General features: G+C 43.5%; 1 protein-coding gene across 1 annotated transcript in view; it reads right to left on the bottom strand.

The window, feature by feature from the left end:
• Window positions 1-2,728: 2,728 nt before the first annotated feature.
• The window catches only part of myom1a (myomesin 1a (skelemin)), a 34,727-nt gene continuing 21,734 nt past the window's right edge, over window positions 2,729-15,721 (bottom strand). Inside the window, 11 exon segments of the mRNA XM_064345761.1 lie at window positions 2,729-4,164; window positions 7,754-7,809; window positions 8,461-8,483; window positions 9,126-9,162; window positions 9,431-9,594; window positions 10,126-10,231; window positions 10,572-10,610; window positions 10,945-11,032; window positions 12,823-12,936; window positions 13,043-13,110; window positions 15,255-15,314. Of these exon segments, the coding sequence (XP_064201831.1) occupies window positions 3,841-4,164; window positions 7,754-7,809; window positions 8,461-8,483; window positions 9,126-9,162; window positions 9,431-9,594; window positions 10,126-10,231; window positions 10,572-10,610; window positions 10,945-11,032; window positions 12,823-12,936; window positions 13,043-13,110; window positions 15,255-15,314 (1,079 nt within the window). The 3' untranslated portion in view covers window positions 2,729-3,840.

Here is a 15,721-nt window from a genome sequence, read left to right as displayed (position 1 = left end):
CCCCAAACAGTTCACTGCAGCAAAAGAAAACAAGCAAATGCACAGGAGGTCTCAGGAGTGCATTTGTTTCATTCTTGCTAATTTTCTGACCGATGATTTGTTGTTAAGACCATTAAAAGCTTAATATTTTGCCATTTTGGGCTTGGCCCATTTTTTTGCCCAGGAGTGTAAATGAGCCCCTTATGAAGGTTTAAGATGAAACATTGATATCAGATTTTTTTAAAAATGTACAGTACCTAAATGAGTAATAATTAACTCTTATATGTATTTCTATACACTGTACTCTATTATGTTTTCTTGTATGGGGATGGGACGACATGAAAACAATTTTCAACCGTCCACCACGTTTTGGCAATGTTCAAACACTCTCGTCATCACTGTTGCATGCATCACAAAAACTATTACACTACTAACTAACGCTTACATTACAGTGTGAAACATTCACATTATATAATACCACTAACCTATTTAAAGACACTCAATTTCAAATATTTTGAGCAGTAGGCCTAATACTTAGATAGCAATGATGAAATTTTATCTGTGTTCAGTAGATAGAGATAGAGACAGTAAATCAATGATACAATCTATCTGCTTCTGTTTCTGAAAACGATGTCAGATAGGTCTATCAGCAAACATATGACTTAGCTATGCCCAAAAGTCCTCAATAATAATAGTATTTTCCAAGAAATTACACAAAATTGTTGACAACGTCAACAATTTTTACTGTTACCACAGAGTGAATGCTATGATAAATCATTTTTTGGTCATGCTGACCTATAAAACGCTATTCCAAAAGCAGAATTAGACATGTTATACATCGTTAAAATGCTTATACTCTCACCTACTGAATAAATGAATTGTCAATCAAGCCAGGCTGTACTAAAAAGGGCGACAACGCCGTAAACAACACGTGTGATATTACAAACAGCTATTTTGGAAGGTATCCAGGCATAACAAATGCACGTATATTTCACAAACGGATTGTCCAAGACAATATATGACCACTCAGTCTCAAAAGGGACATCTCTACGTGTAAAACCAATGGTAAGGTTGTATATTTATTCAATATTTAGTCCCAGATATTGACTGTAGAATGACGTGGTATCATTTTTTAAAAACCTTTTCTCGTTTATTTTGTTATTCAGTGAGCAGCATTTTCATGGCTGTATTGGCGTATCTTAGGGCTATTGCTGCTATGAGGGAATACGATTTTTGAGTGGTGAAAGAATATTTTTATGAATGCCAAGATAGACAATATTGTCCATTGTCATGGGTGGGGGGTGTTTTGTAGATGAGACTGCAGGGAGGGGGTGCGTGTTAAATTAACGACCAGAGCGACAATGGTGGCACTCCGGTGGTGAAACTCTGTATTCGGCATAGTTGTCGTGTATCGTCTACTAATGAAACTAAAACAAAGCATTTCTGTTTTTAACTCATACTTTGGTTGCAGTAACCACTGAATGTCTGAGTTCAGAAATCTTGGCACGCTGCCGTGCCGACCACTAGGGGCTTTGCGCTAAGAGGTTAAAAAGCACATGTTCAATATTGCCTGGGTCAACGCTCTGCAGTGCGTGGCGATGACATCAGCATCCTACTCGTGCGTTTCTATCAGGAGTCATGTGTGGTGAGGTCCAATAAAACTTACACAACCCCCGGTATCAGATCCATTGGGGGGGGGGGGGGGGTGGAGAAATCCAAACTTACATAAGAGATAAAATCACCTGAAAGGACAGAACCATGGCAGCGCTCCTGAGCAAACCCAAGACGGGTCAAAGGTGCAGAAACGCTCACGTCCGCGCTATGTTTCCCAGCCGCTGTTCTCAGATGCCCTTCCCATGACCCCTCATGACCTGCCCTGTGTAGACCCTAGCAGAGAGAGCCAGCCCACGACACCCATCTCTCCCGTTTCTAGGATGTCCAGTTTCCAGGACATTATTTTTAAGTCACAAGGAAGATCACAGGAACAGCCATAGTAATGTTACTCAGCCTTAATTTTTTTTTTTTAAAGTAAAATCATCGTCATTCATCTTCATTTTATAGCAAGGGCCAGCAAATATCATACATGTCAAGCTTTACTGGCTTGTATCTTTTTTTTTTTTCTTTTTTTTTAAATGAGGAAATGACAACAATAATACCTCAGATTATATAGCACTTTTCTAGGTACTCAAAGTCACTTTACATTGGGAAACAAAAAGAAAGAGAAATAAAACTTTATTAGGTGAAAGAATAACCATCAGGGGATAATGCCAGAACGGGTTGTTATTTCCAACAGTTTGTTTGAACGCGACAAGCCTGAAATTCTAATTCTGCGAATCGTTTTGGGATAGGAAACAAGTTAAGACTGTCGAGGAAACATTCTTGTCACAGTGCCATCTCACAAACAAATAGTTAAAGGGAATGACCCCGAACATTCTTAAAATGCTTCCTGTTAGGTGCATTTTCCTGAGGTCTGTTTGACTGTTCCGAAGGAGTCCGAACAGCAAGTGAGTTACTGAGACTGAAACATTCTGGAACATTTCCCTGCTGTTACTGAAAGGTTCCAGAACATTTCCCTGCTGTTACTGAAAGGTTCTGGAACATTTCCCCCTGCTGTTATTGAAAGGTTCTGGAACATTTCCCCTGCTGTTATTGAAAGGTTCTGGAACATTTCCCCCTGCTGTTATTGAAAGGTTTAGCATCTGCTGGGGAAGGACAGCGGACACAGAAACAGAGAAAGAGGACGAGGAGATGAGGGAATGCGTGCATCGTTTATTAGGCGACACAGAACAGGACAGTCATACAGAAAGTGCAGTTATCGCTGTAGCTCCACGTTTCTCATGATAAAATGCGACCCTTAACTTTCCCGTCTGACAAGAAAACAGTGAGCTCAACATGTTCGCATTTCCCTGACCCTCTCAGGTAGGGACTGGGTTCCAGTGAGGAGGGATTTTTGCTGGGAGCCCAGTTTGACTGTAACACTAAACACTAAGCATCACATTCGCTCTGCAGCCCCATTTGCACAGGGCTCACACTACTCAACATCACAAATGTGAACAGAAACATTCATTTTACTGGTTCTTCTATCAACGGGTTACTCACAGAGCAGGCCAGTACATCGCAGTACCATCGCGGCCTTTACGCATGACCTCTGACCCTGTTTGTGCCCTACGGAGGGGCCATTTTGAGGCCTTACTGCACCTCTCTCTGGCACCTGGATGCTGGTAAAGCACAGATCTGGGGCTCGTGTAAAAACACGGCCAGCGACACACAGACAAAACAAGCCACAAGAGCGGCAATGCATACAATTCCCAGCAAAACCAGGGTTGCCCTGGTTACGCTTATAATCAGGACAACCATTCAATGCCTTTTATTCCAGTGCAGTGACCTGTGCTATTTAATCTTCATACTCTGGAAAGACCAGAGAGTGAGCGTGTTCCGCATAACACAGGGAACATATCTGAGGATATTACTTATTCATGAGATATCCTCAGTGCACTCCAGTGCTATCTCATGAGTAATTAATATCCTCAGTGCACTCCTGTGCTATTAATTATTCATGAGATAGCACTGGAGTGCACTGCAGATTTTAATTACTCATGAGATAACACGGGAGTGCATGGAGGATATTACTAATTCATGAGATAGCACTGGAGTGCACTGAGGATTTTGATTATTCATGAGATAGCACTGGAGTGCACTGAGGATTTTAATTATTCATGAGATAGCACTGGAGTGCACTGCAGTTAAAGGCATTTGTAAATCGCCCTGGCAAAAATTCATTAGTAACTTCTTTTAACTACTTAATTATATTTCACCCCCCCTCACCCTCCTAACCTCTCCTGAGAACTTCCCTTCCCTTCCCTACTTCTTGACTTTCTTGTCTTTTTCCGTGTCCTTGTCTTTCTCTTTCTTGTCCTTCTCGTCCTGCTCTCCTTCCTCCTCCTCAGCCTCGGGGATGTAGACGCTGACGGTGAAGTTGCCGCTCTCCGTGCCGTACTTGTTGGTCACCACCAGGCTGTACTTCCCGGAGTCGGGCGGGGTCACCGAGGGGATGGTGATGCTGGCGAACTTTCCCGCCTCGAACTTCAGGACGTAGCGGTCGTCCGACGAGATGTCCGCCTGGTTCTTCAGCCACTGCACCTGGGGGGCGGGGTCTCCCCAGACGTTTCCGGTGAGGTTGAGAGACTGGGGCGGGGGGGAAGACAGCAGAAACCAGGGTGACCACACCAAAACAGTGACCAAAGGCACACAGGTAGCGACACTCACAGGCAACAGGTAAGGACATCGGGCCTCGTTCAGGAAACATGCGTACAATCGCATTTGATCGTAAACTGCGGGTAAGAACGTTTCCAAGAACATTTTGGCATTCATCATTTTTTTTCTTATCTGTATTTGTCCATGGCTGTCTCCTTATGCTTCTTACGACCTCCGTCGTATAGCTTTTGTGTTTATAGTTGTGCATCACTGCTCTCTGCCTGACTATCTTTGATCCACTTCCGGTTTGCCCCAGAGTGGTAATTTCCGCTTCCGGTTATTTTATTTAAAAGACCGTCGTTTGCATTTATCTAGGAAGACTAGCTCTGCGCACTCGTGTGCTTGGATTGTGGATTATTGATTGCTTATTTGACCAGTGTATGACCGCATTTGTTTGACTTCTGATTCTTGCTTAGCCCCTTTTGATTTGTTTGTTCATCGGATTTTGTGTATGACCCTTGCCTCGTCCTATCGACTCTGGTTATTGCCTAGCCCTTTCATTTTGTTTGGCCCAGTGTACCACTCATGCTCGATCCTGACTTCGACTGTTGGTTTGCCCCTCTACTCGCCGTGTAGTGACTCTGGTTATTTAGAGCGTTCCAGCTGGATTGTATCCTTCCCTTGAGACTAGGGCTGCCCCCTGAAAGTCGACGATTCGAATCATGTCAGAGACCCCTCAGTCGACTGAGATCCTATGAGTCGAGCAGCCGGTTTTTTTTAGACAGTCAATGTGCATAACAATACGGTCCGGAATACATCATCATAGAATCCTACAAAAATGGACAGTGGTTATATTACAATATTGAATTTAATAAAATAGTGAATTATCGCCTGTATCTTTGTATTCTTGCATCCGAGACCGCGTTATTATAAAACCTCTGCAATCTGAAGACATTGTCGGTGCTGGAGGAAGATGCTTATACCTGATGAGCATTGGCCTAACTTGGTTGCATCGATTGTGAGACCATTCCTTATATTTTATGTAGGCCTATTATTTATTTTGTTGTGTAGGAACAGCCTGAATACAAACCTTTGCTTTTTCATCTTAAATAATTATAGGCTAATCCTAATTTGCGTGTAATTTGATTATGTATAGGCTCTTACCCTTGTTTAGATTTATTAGTTATTTTTTAGGCGGCGTTTAATGGGAAATAGCCTACAAAAATAGAATATTCTTTTGAAGATGAGAGGTCACTTATTATTTCAAAGTGGACAATGCTGTGAATTTATTTAAACCGTTTGCATTTATTTTCATCTAAAATAAATCTAATCTTAAATTGTTTAATTTGTTAATTTATTATTTTACACGTTTATTTAGATTTATATACAACTTTTTTGTATTTAAGAAATAAAAAGGGTCTCGTTGAAGAAGAGACGTCAGTTATTTCAAGGCTGACAATACCGTTCATTTAAACTGTTGTTTACAAACTGATTATTTTAACTAAAATAATTCAAATCTTAAATTGCTTCATTTGTTAATTTATTCTTTTACATGTTTGTTTAGGTGTATAGGCCTATATTAGGCTTCTTATACTTCCTGTTGAAGAAGATATTTCAGTTATTTCAAAGTGGACAATGCTGTGAATATATTTAAACTGTTTCATTTGTTTGTTCATTTTTAATGTTTAAAGCAAAATAAAGAAGTTTTTAAGAGCTAGGTTTAACCAGAACTACCTGTGTACTGTCTGTCTCATTATTCCGACACATGATCCGACAAATTTGCACGCAAGCTAATGCATTGTCGGCAATTAAAATCAGCCATCTGGTGTCATATGCAGTTGTCTTAACGGATTTATTGATTTTAAATGCTCAAAAAGATGTTCATATGATTCTGTTGCACTTGACTATGTTAACGTGGTCTAAATCAGCACTGAAATGCATGCCAATGTACTATTTTGCCAGAAAGTCTTATAGACCTTTATATATTACATTACATTACAGGCATTTAGCAGACGCTCTTATCCAGAGCGACTTACACAACTTTTTTACATAGCATTTTACATTGTATCCATTTATACAGCTGGATATATACTGAAGCAATTTCGGTTAAGTACCTTGCTCAAGGGTACAACGGCAGTGTCCTACCCGGGAATCGAACCTACGACCTTTCGGTTACAAGTCCAGTTCCTTACCCACTGTGCTACACTCCGTCTATATATAAAACGAATCGTCATATTGAACTGCCGAATCGGATTTGACTAAGAAAAATCTGAGTCGGGCACAGCCCTCCTTGAGACACTATTTGTTATTTTGTTTTGTTATTTTTCCTTTATTGTTTTTGATGGTGATCCAGGGCGAAGATCTGATCTCTGTTGGGGGTAGGCTACACGCCACTTCGAGCCCAGTAAAGCCTTTGAAGACTAGCCGAGGGTTATTTAGTTTTGGTTAGGCAGATAGGATTGGAGTTACTAGTCGGTTGGCAGTTTTGTTTTCGTTTTCCCTTCCCACTCCACACTCCCATTCCCATTCCCCTATCCTTCACCCTGTCACAACCTGACCCTAGACCGGGTCGTACCAGTGCTAATCACTGAACATTGTGCACAGAATTTACAAACAGCCAGCATTCATCTTCTCATTCACCTGGAATATGCACAAAAACAAAGGTCTGCATGTGTCATGTATCCCATATTGTTTTTTTGTAGGAACATTTTTAAGAACAAAAGTAAGAATAATTTAAAAAAAGGGGCGACGTAGCTCAGGAGGTAAGAGCGGTTGTCTGGCAGTCGGAGGGCTGCCGGTTCGATCCCCCGGCCTGGGTGTGTCGAAGTGTCCCTGAGCAAGACACCTAACCCCTAACGGCTCCCAACGAGCTGACTGGTACCTTGCATGGCAGCCTTTCACCGTTGGTGTGTGTGTGTGTGTGTGTGTGTGTGTGTGTGCGAGTGTGTGTGCGTGTGTGTGTGTGTGTGTGTGTGAATGGTGTGTGTGTGTGTGTGTGTGTGTGTGTGTGTGTGTGTGTGTGTGTGTGTGTTGTGTGAGTGAGGGTGTGTGTGTGTGTGTGTGTGAATGGTGGCATCATTGTAGCGCTTTGATAAAGCGTATAATAATGACAGTCCATTTACCATTTACCAAAAGTTTTGTGAATGAGACCTGTAAAGTTCTGATCAAAGTAGTATTTGAATTCTTTAGTGAGCTTACTAAACTTCAGTTGTACATGTTTCTCTGTCGGCTACCGCAGCCATCCTCTGGGGCTCTAATAGCCTTGCGGTTTTTCCAAGCATAGCCGACTACCACCGTGAACCACGAGCGCCCCCTCGTGGACAGAATGAAGCACTATCAAATTACAACATAAGAAACATCACATGCATTATGAGCCATAAACATTACAAGGCCTAGTAATCACTGAACAACAAGACTGAAGCCTTTAGTGTAAATGTTGATCTACTGTTTGGTTTTTTCAACTTTGTACAGAATATGGTAAATCTGTCTGTGTGCAAAATGTGTTTATGAGTGTCAAAAAACAGGGCTAGCTAGCAGGGCTAACTGTTAGCGGACACCACAGAGGCTAAGCGTTCAGTACCTTGCCCTCCTGGATGGTGACCACGTCTGGCAGGCCTCCCACAACACGAGCGCGGTCTGAAAAAGGACATAATCAGTGTAGAAACTACATATCCCAACATGCTTCAGGTGCGGTGAGCACAAACACTTCCTGGGGGACACTGGTCTCTTTAATACAGCTGAACTGAACTCAGCGAACCCAACTCAACCCAACTCCCCTCAGTTCAAAAGGCTCTGTTGACAATATAGTGTTGCCACAACAACAATTATTTATCAGTTAAGTAACTAAAATGTATACAGGTACATGTACTGTACAAATAATCACCACAAGGTAAGGTTGAAAGGTTAATCACATTAAAGAGTCACATTAAAAATGTGCCTAGGCTTCAACACAACACTGTATTGTATTGTTGGGGTGACCTGTATATGGGTTGGTGGTCCATATAAACAAGTATGTGTAACAAGTATTAATGTGTAATGTATAATTTGTAATGCGTAATGTGATTAAATTCAATGCTGACAGTTTGTCAATTATCACAATTACATTTGCTGTGCATGGTAACCATGCAACCACCCAAACGTGCTATAGAAGGGACAAAAGCCTCCAAAATATTTCCAGCGACAGTGCGGGACATCCTGGCTGATGCAAGACTGATGTGTCCCCCCCCCCCAAATGTGCGGAGAGAAGTAGATATGGGACTGATGCCCCCCCCCCCACTCCCCACTTACTCCTCTCTGCTATGGCAGCAGCCCTGGAAAAGAAGAGAGTGAGAGATGGTGAGTGTGTGTGCAGGACAATTACACATTTACACACTGATTACACACCATTTACACACTGATTACACAGTTTACACACTGCTTCCACACTGCTTCCACACTATTTACATATAATCTACACACTGTTTGCACACTACTTACATACTGATTACACACCATTTACACACTGATTACACATTTACATATAATCTACACACTGTTTACACACTGCTTACACACTATTTGCATATAATCTACACACTGTTTACACACCATTTACACACTGATTACACATTATTTACATATAATCTACACACTGTTTACACGCTGATTACACACCATTTACACACTGATTACACACTGTTTACACACTACTTACACAATGATTTAAAGATTAGACCACAGTAAAGTACTTCACATAAGGACACAAAAAAAACACCATGTCTTCATACATCATTTTGTGAGCGTATCGGTAAATGTAGCTAAAATATCAGCTCAGGTAAACGGTCGGGTTGAGAATGAAATTCAGAAACAGATATGGAAGCAGGATGGAGTTTCCCCCACACCATGCACACACACACACACACACACACACACACACAGCCCTGTCCTGACAGGAGTATTCTGAGCATACTCACTTCAGCCTCTGGAACTCAGCGAAAGCCTCCTCCCACGCTGTGTAAAAACAGACGGAAAATATTACAGATTTTGGCCTTTATTACGAGGAGAAAAAAATAGAAACAGCAAAGAGAAAAGAGCACGAAGACTGAGAAAATAGGTGAAGAGTTAAGAGGTGCTGCCAAGTTCCATTGATGATATATGTTCAGACCTGCACCAAGACACACACACACACAGGCACACACTCTCTCACACACACACACACACTCACACACTTTTACACACTCACACACACATACACACACTCACACACACTAAACTGTACCTTGTCCGGCCAGTTCATAAACCCTCCGCACCCCGGCCTTCCCGTCGAAGATGTCGATGGCGTATTTGCCCTTGTCCTTCTCTGTGGGTTCGTTTATCTTCAGCCAGAGCTCCTCCCCTGTGATGCCAGCCTCCAGATGTTTGGACTGAGTGATCTTTGCATCTCTGAGGAGCAACACAGGGGAAAATGTGTTAGTGCAGACACTGTGAGAACACACACACACACACACACACACACACACACACGTACACACACACACATAGACACACACACTCACACACACACACACAAAATAACACACATACACACACACACAGTGGAAATGGTGACATACGACATCAGCTACACACAGTCTTGTGTAACACACACACACACAAACACACTCTCACGTCACAAGAACACATGCACACACACACACACACACAGTGGAAATGGTGACATACTTGTACAGTCAGCTCACACACAGTTCTTTGGTGTTGCACACACACACACACAGTCTGGTGAACACACACACACACTTACACAGATCCTCGGTTTAGCGCGCACACACACACACACACACACACAGTGGAAGTGGTGACGTACTTGTACAGCCAGCCCACACACAGATCCTCGGTGTAGCACACACACACACTTACACAGATCCTTGGTGTAGCGCACACACACACACACACACAGTGGAAGTGGTGACGTACTTGTACAGCCAGCCCACGCGCAGATCCTCCAGGTAGTACACCACCGTGGTGTGCAGTATGATGCCCTCCTCAGTGCTTGTCACACTCAGCTCAGTGGCAGAGTTTGCTGCGGGGGTGCACAAGGTCACACAAGGTCATACAATGTGATGTCACACGACACAACCGAAGCACAATGTCGGGTTGCGTGTTCTGGAATTTTCCGTGCAGAATATTAGAGCAAGGTAATTTATGTGTAAATAAATGTGAACCTCCATTTTTAAATCTGCCTTATGTGCATTGTCAAATTCTTGCATAAAAACCAATTATGATTTTTATCTGTTGAAAAAATGATAATCTCATCAAACCAGCTAAAGGCAACATCTTTTATGATCAGAGTACTTCGCGTATTTTCCTTCGGTAATATATTTGTTAAAAATAGAGAGAAGTATTGAGAAGTGCAGACTTACCAATAACTCTGAAGACTTCATTCATCAGTTCCTGGAATCCTGGAAAATATCACACGGTGATTCACACAAGGAGCTTGGTGTCACACACATCATGCACAGTGTGTGTTTCATAAGCACTCAACTCCTGAGGACTCCATGACTGATGCTACTGAAGCTACCTTTTTTTCAGCATGAAAAGGCCAAAGTGATCCAGGCCCAGGAGCGATTCACCTCAGAACAGAAGGGCTGGATCCAGGACTAGTCATGTCTGGTAGCTCATGATGGACAGGGTGTGGACAGGGGACTCTAAACATGCTGAGTCATGTGCATCAGTTCAGCAGGTATAAGGGCCTCTGAGGTGTAGTTTTATGTTTAAGGTGAACAGGTGACTCACCTTTGTCTGTCAGGTCCAAGGTGCTCTTATCTTTGCCCCTGGAGTCCTTCAGCTGGACTTCATAAATGCCGGCGTCCTTCTTACTGATCTGAAACGAAAGCCAGAGTTTCTGTGGGTCAGAACACACACACACACACACACACATACACCCTCTCTCTCTGCCTGCACGTGCGTTCCAATAAACACGAGGGAAGTCCTTCAAACTTTTCATCAAAATAAAAAAGAATTAAAAAAACTGACTGAAAAGGCAAGCTTTTTCTCCTGCGATGGGTGCTGCAGGTTTCAAACACAGGACAGAACAGAGGAGGAGGAGAGAGCGAGAGAGAGACAAAAAACTAAACAAACAAAAAAAAAAAAAGCAAGCTCAAAAATGTTTTTGCATTCGCAAGCAAACATGAAGCACATCTAGCACGCGGGGGGGAAAAGGTAATGTCCCAAACTTTGGCTTCCGTTTCGGGGTTCTCCTCCTTGGGGAAAAGGTCTGCGTCGTCGGATTCTGAATCTGAGCCTGCCGTTCTCTTAAAGCCGCACTGCAATCAGACACACAGGCTCGTTACGCGGCGAAGGTGTGAGAGCGCTGCACAGTAAAGACCGTCGGTGCTAACTCAGCGCTAACACAGAGCACGTATGAGCGCAATACGGACCACACGCACTCTCCTAGAGCTGACTCAACACTGAACACGTTACTGTGTGTAAACGGGAACCTGGTCTGGCCTGGTGTTTGCATACTGGTGGACATGGTCGCTGATGTTCACCGTTTTTCCACTGCTGGCACTGCCGTAAGTGGCTGGTGAATTTACCACGAGCCAATGCCGGCCCAGCAACGCTACACCACTGATACCAGTCTGCTCCAGGTGGCAGATGTCGGAATGTTTCTACTGGTCCACTGATTTTTTAAAAAAATGCTACAAGACCAACACCATCAGGTTCACATTTACTGGGATGAGCAGAGGCCCCGCCCTCAGCCCCCAGCCCCGCCTCCAACTGCCACCCACTGCAGTGACATCACATGTTCCTCTTATAATAGGCACCATGGGAATGCCTCAGTCAGGTTTATTTTTCAGCGTCATTTTTGCAGAGCTGCATCAGCAGAGCGCAGAGCTGCGCAGCAGAGGAACCGCGTTGAGCGCGTGACGTGGTGAGGAAGATTGCATCATCGCATGCTGCTTCCCTCCCTCCTTCAGAGACGCTATGGCCCGTTACACCCCACCCTGAGGAGCTGCTGGCCAGTCAGAGCTGGGCTAACCCACACTCTGCACCGTGTACACACACGCACACATGCACACGCACTCACACTCACTCACACACACTCACTTACACACACACACACACACACTCACACACACACGCACTCACACTCACACACACTCACTTACACACACACACACGCACGCGCACACGCACACGCACTCACACTCACACACACACACTCACTTACACACACACACAGAAAATACTCCCAGTGCCAGAGCTGGACTAACCCACACTCACGCACAGGAACACCAGCAGCCCCAGTGACATCATATTCAAAAAGCACACAAAAACCATCATACATTTATTACACAGACTCAAGTTTTCAGGTGAATATTTAGTAAATTATAGCACAGTGCAAAACCTTTGTACAAAGTCACTAAGTAAACTTCCTAGACATTCAATTCATGTTTTAATTTAAAAGCTACTCAGGTGAATTGGTGAAGGTGGACGTATGGATGGAATGATTGGCATTAAGGTGAGATCCCGTTCTGCAAGTCTGAATTTGAGGCCACATTTCACACTTCCTGTTTCTGTGACTGTACTTCCTGAATTTCCAGGGGAGAGGTTCCACCTCTGGCGCCTCTGTGTTCAGGGGTGAACCCTCCGCCCCTTAATAAAACTGACCTTGGCGATGTTGAGGGCCAGGATGCCGTCTGTGAAAGACAGGTTATCTTGCTCCTCCACCTCCAGGCCGTCCTTGTACCAGGTGATGTCGGTCTCTCTGGACAGGTTGCCCACCTGCAGGGGGGTTAGAGGGAGGTGAGCTATGAGTCCGGGGGGGGAAGGGGGGGGCCTTGTGACCCGCTCGGCTCAGGTGAGGACAGAGGTCGTCCAGGGGTCATACCTTGGCTTTCAAGAGAACGTTACATTCTGCTGTGACCTCGAAACTCAGGTACTCCACAAAGTGAGGACCTGTGGGTGGAATAAGCACAGACAATATCAGCGCAGACACAGACCGTGTCCGTACTACAGACAGTCAGTGCTTCAGACAGCTCGACAGCTCTCACCACAGACACAGACTCCTTTCTACAGACAGTCGGTGTCAAAGACAGCTTTCACAACAGACATAGTTACAACCCAGAGACTGTAAAAAATATGGACAAAGCTACTGTGACGTCACCCATTGCCTCTCCTTGGGTCTGTAAAACACGTTTTGAAGCTCAATGGCGGGCGCGGCCATGTTCTCGATTTGGAGCCAAAACCATAGAGTTAAGCGGTCTTGTGATTTTTACAATGTGATTGACATTCCGGTGCGGAAAAGCCCATCAACCTGAACGAACGATTGCAGAACGAACTTGAGGCTAGCTGACTGTCTGCCGTTATTTTTTTAAATATATGATCAAATGTTTACGGAGTTTAATTTCCATCCGTGACTGTACTGTGTCATGTAATCACGTTATATGTATGACATTAATAATAAAATTATGTTCAGTTATCTTCAATTTATGTTTCTCGGCAAAACGAATATGCTTAGCTAGCATATCAGCTTGCCAGTGAGCTAGGTAAGCTATCCGTGGTTAGCTCACACATTAGCAATATGAACTACAGGGGAAGAACATCGACTGCACTGATGGTCAATCAATCAGAGATGTGTAGACTACTGGTGATTTGACTAGGCTAATTTTCATATAACTGTCTGGTAGACCTGCTGTTAACCAAGCAAGTTATCGTCGTAGGTTTTCGCCAGTCAGTTAATGAGCCATTAACTGCTACTACTCCATCGCCGTTTGTGGTGTTTACTTGCTGGGTGACGCTAGCTGACCGATCGTTCGCAAGTCACTTTTTACCGAATAAAAATTAACACTGTCAGCGGTGATTAACAAATCTACCAAGTATTTTAATAACTGATCTACAGGCGTGTAAATATGACAACGCACTTTGAAGAGCAAGTTTTCCACCTGTTGCATAAAAACAAAAATAATGTACATTGAATTTCTAATTATTATTATTTTCTTGCTAGCTTCTAGCTTTGTCACATTCGTGCAGCATAGCCCAAGTAGACATTTACGGAATGTACACGACTGACAAGCCGTCAAACACGTTTGACAGATGGAATATTTGCCGGTTAGGGTTAGCTAGCTAGTCAAATGGCTTGGTAGCCGAAGTTGCGAACTGTTTTAGCATAGGCTACTGGACTACCACATATAGCAAATAAGCGTTAGCTGATTACACTTTCTGCCAACTAATTATTTGGTTAAGTGGGCTAAAGGAAATAGTAAAAATGACTCGGCTACCGCAAAACTTCAGAGGAGGATTATTTTATGGTCGCCTAGTTGTAAATAGCACACGCTATAATGAAACCACTACAAAATGGGATGCCTGCATTTTCTGACTTCGCACAGGTGGACCGTGGTCGGAGCCGCAATGTCAAGGCCAAGAAACGCCACCTCCCACCCCAGTGACCACAGATTGTAGCCCCTACTGTAGCTCAGTCCTCCGCAGTAATCCGGAAGTGACGCAAGCTGTACCTCATTGGTCCAGAACAAATATTGGCACTGTGCCCAAATAACGCAATAAATCATGAAATCGACCCATGGACAGTCATAAGACGAATAAAATACACCTATTATGATTATTTGTTCTTGTGAGAAAAAATTATTGACTTTGTATTTTGATCGCATTTGTACCGTAGACTTACATGGAAACCGGATATGAAAACACCTATACTGGAGCCATCCGTAGTGGCGCTAGTGAGCAACCAGGAACTACAACACCAGGAAATGAGCTTCAAAAACGAAGTCTGGTTTTGGCCGCTTGTTACAACCACAGACACAGACTGAGTCCTTTCTACAGTCAGAGCTACAGACAGTTTTCACCACAGACATGGTTACAACCACAGACACAGACTGAGTCCTTTCTACAGTCAGAGCTACAGACAGTTTTCACCACAGACATAGTTACAACCACAGACACAGAGAAGACCATAGTGATGACCACATGCAAATGTAATGACAACAAACAGCCAATAGCACCGGCAAAAAAATCACCACAGAGATAGTTAAAACCACAGAGATGACCACAGACAGAATCACTTCCACACACAGGGTTTCTCTCACCTTGCTTCCTGACCCACTCCTTCCTCTCAAACTCAGACTTCTTCTGCATCTCTCTGAATTCTACAGGAAACACAATATCCACACTGACAATCAAAAGTAGCCGCTCATGAAATATCTTTTCAGCAGTGAGCGTGCTTCACAGGAGAGCTGCAGTATGCAGATCACATCTTAAAACCTCATTTCTGCCACAGGAAACTGTAAGGGCATGTCACAGAGTTAAAGGAAGTGGATTTGTCACATGGAAGTCTGCTCATAATAATATATCCACAATAAAAGCGTGTAATAATGTCACACAGGGCTACATTTTAAAGAGTATATACTGTATGCGTACATCAGTTGAACAGGTAAACGTTTTAAATGAAAGCTTGATTCATGTGATCTGTGTTGCTTCCCATAGGATAACCAGAGAAATAAGTCTTAATGGAAGCCAGAGTACGGCTAATACTGCACCCCAGTGGATATACATG

The sequence above is a fragment of the Anguilla rostrata genome, chromosome 8 (genome assembly GCF_018555375.3).
Source record: "Anguilla rostrata isolate EN2019 chromosome 8, ASM1855537v3, whole genome shotgun sequence".
NCBI lineage: Eukaryota > Metazoa > Chordata > Actinopteri > Anguilliformes > Anguillidae > Anguilla > Anguilla rostrata.
This window is presented reverse-complemented; position numbering and strand designations above follow the sequence as displayed.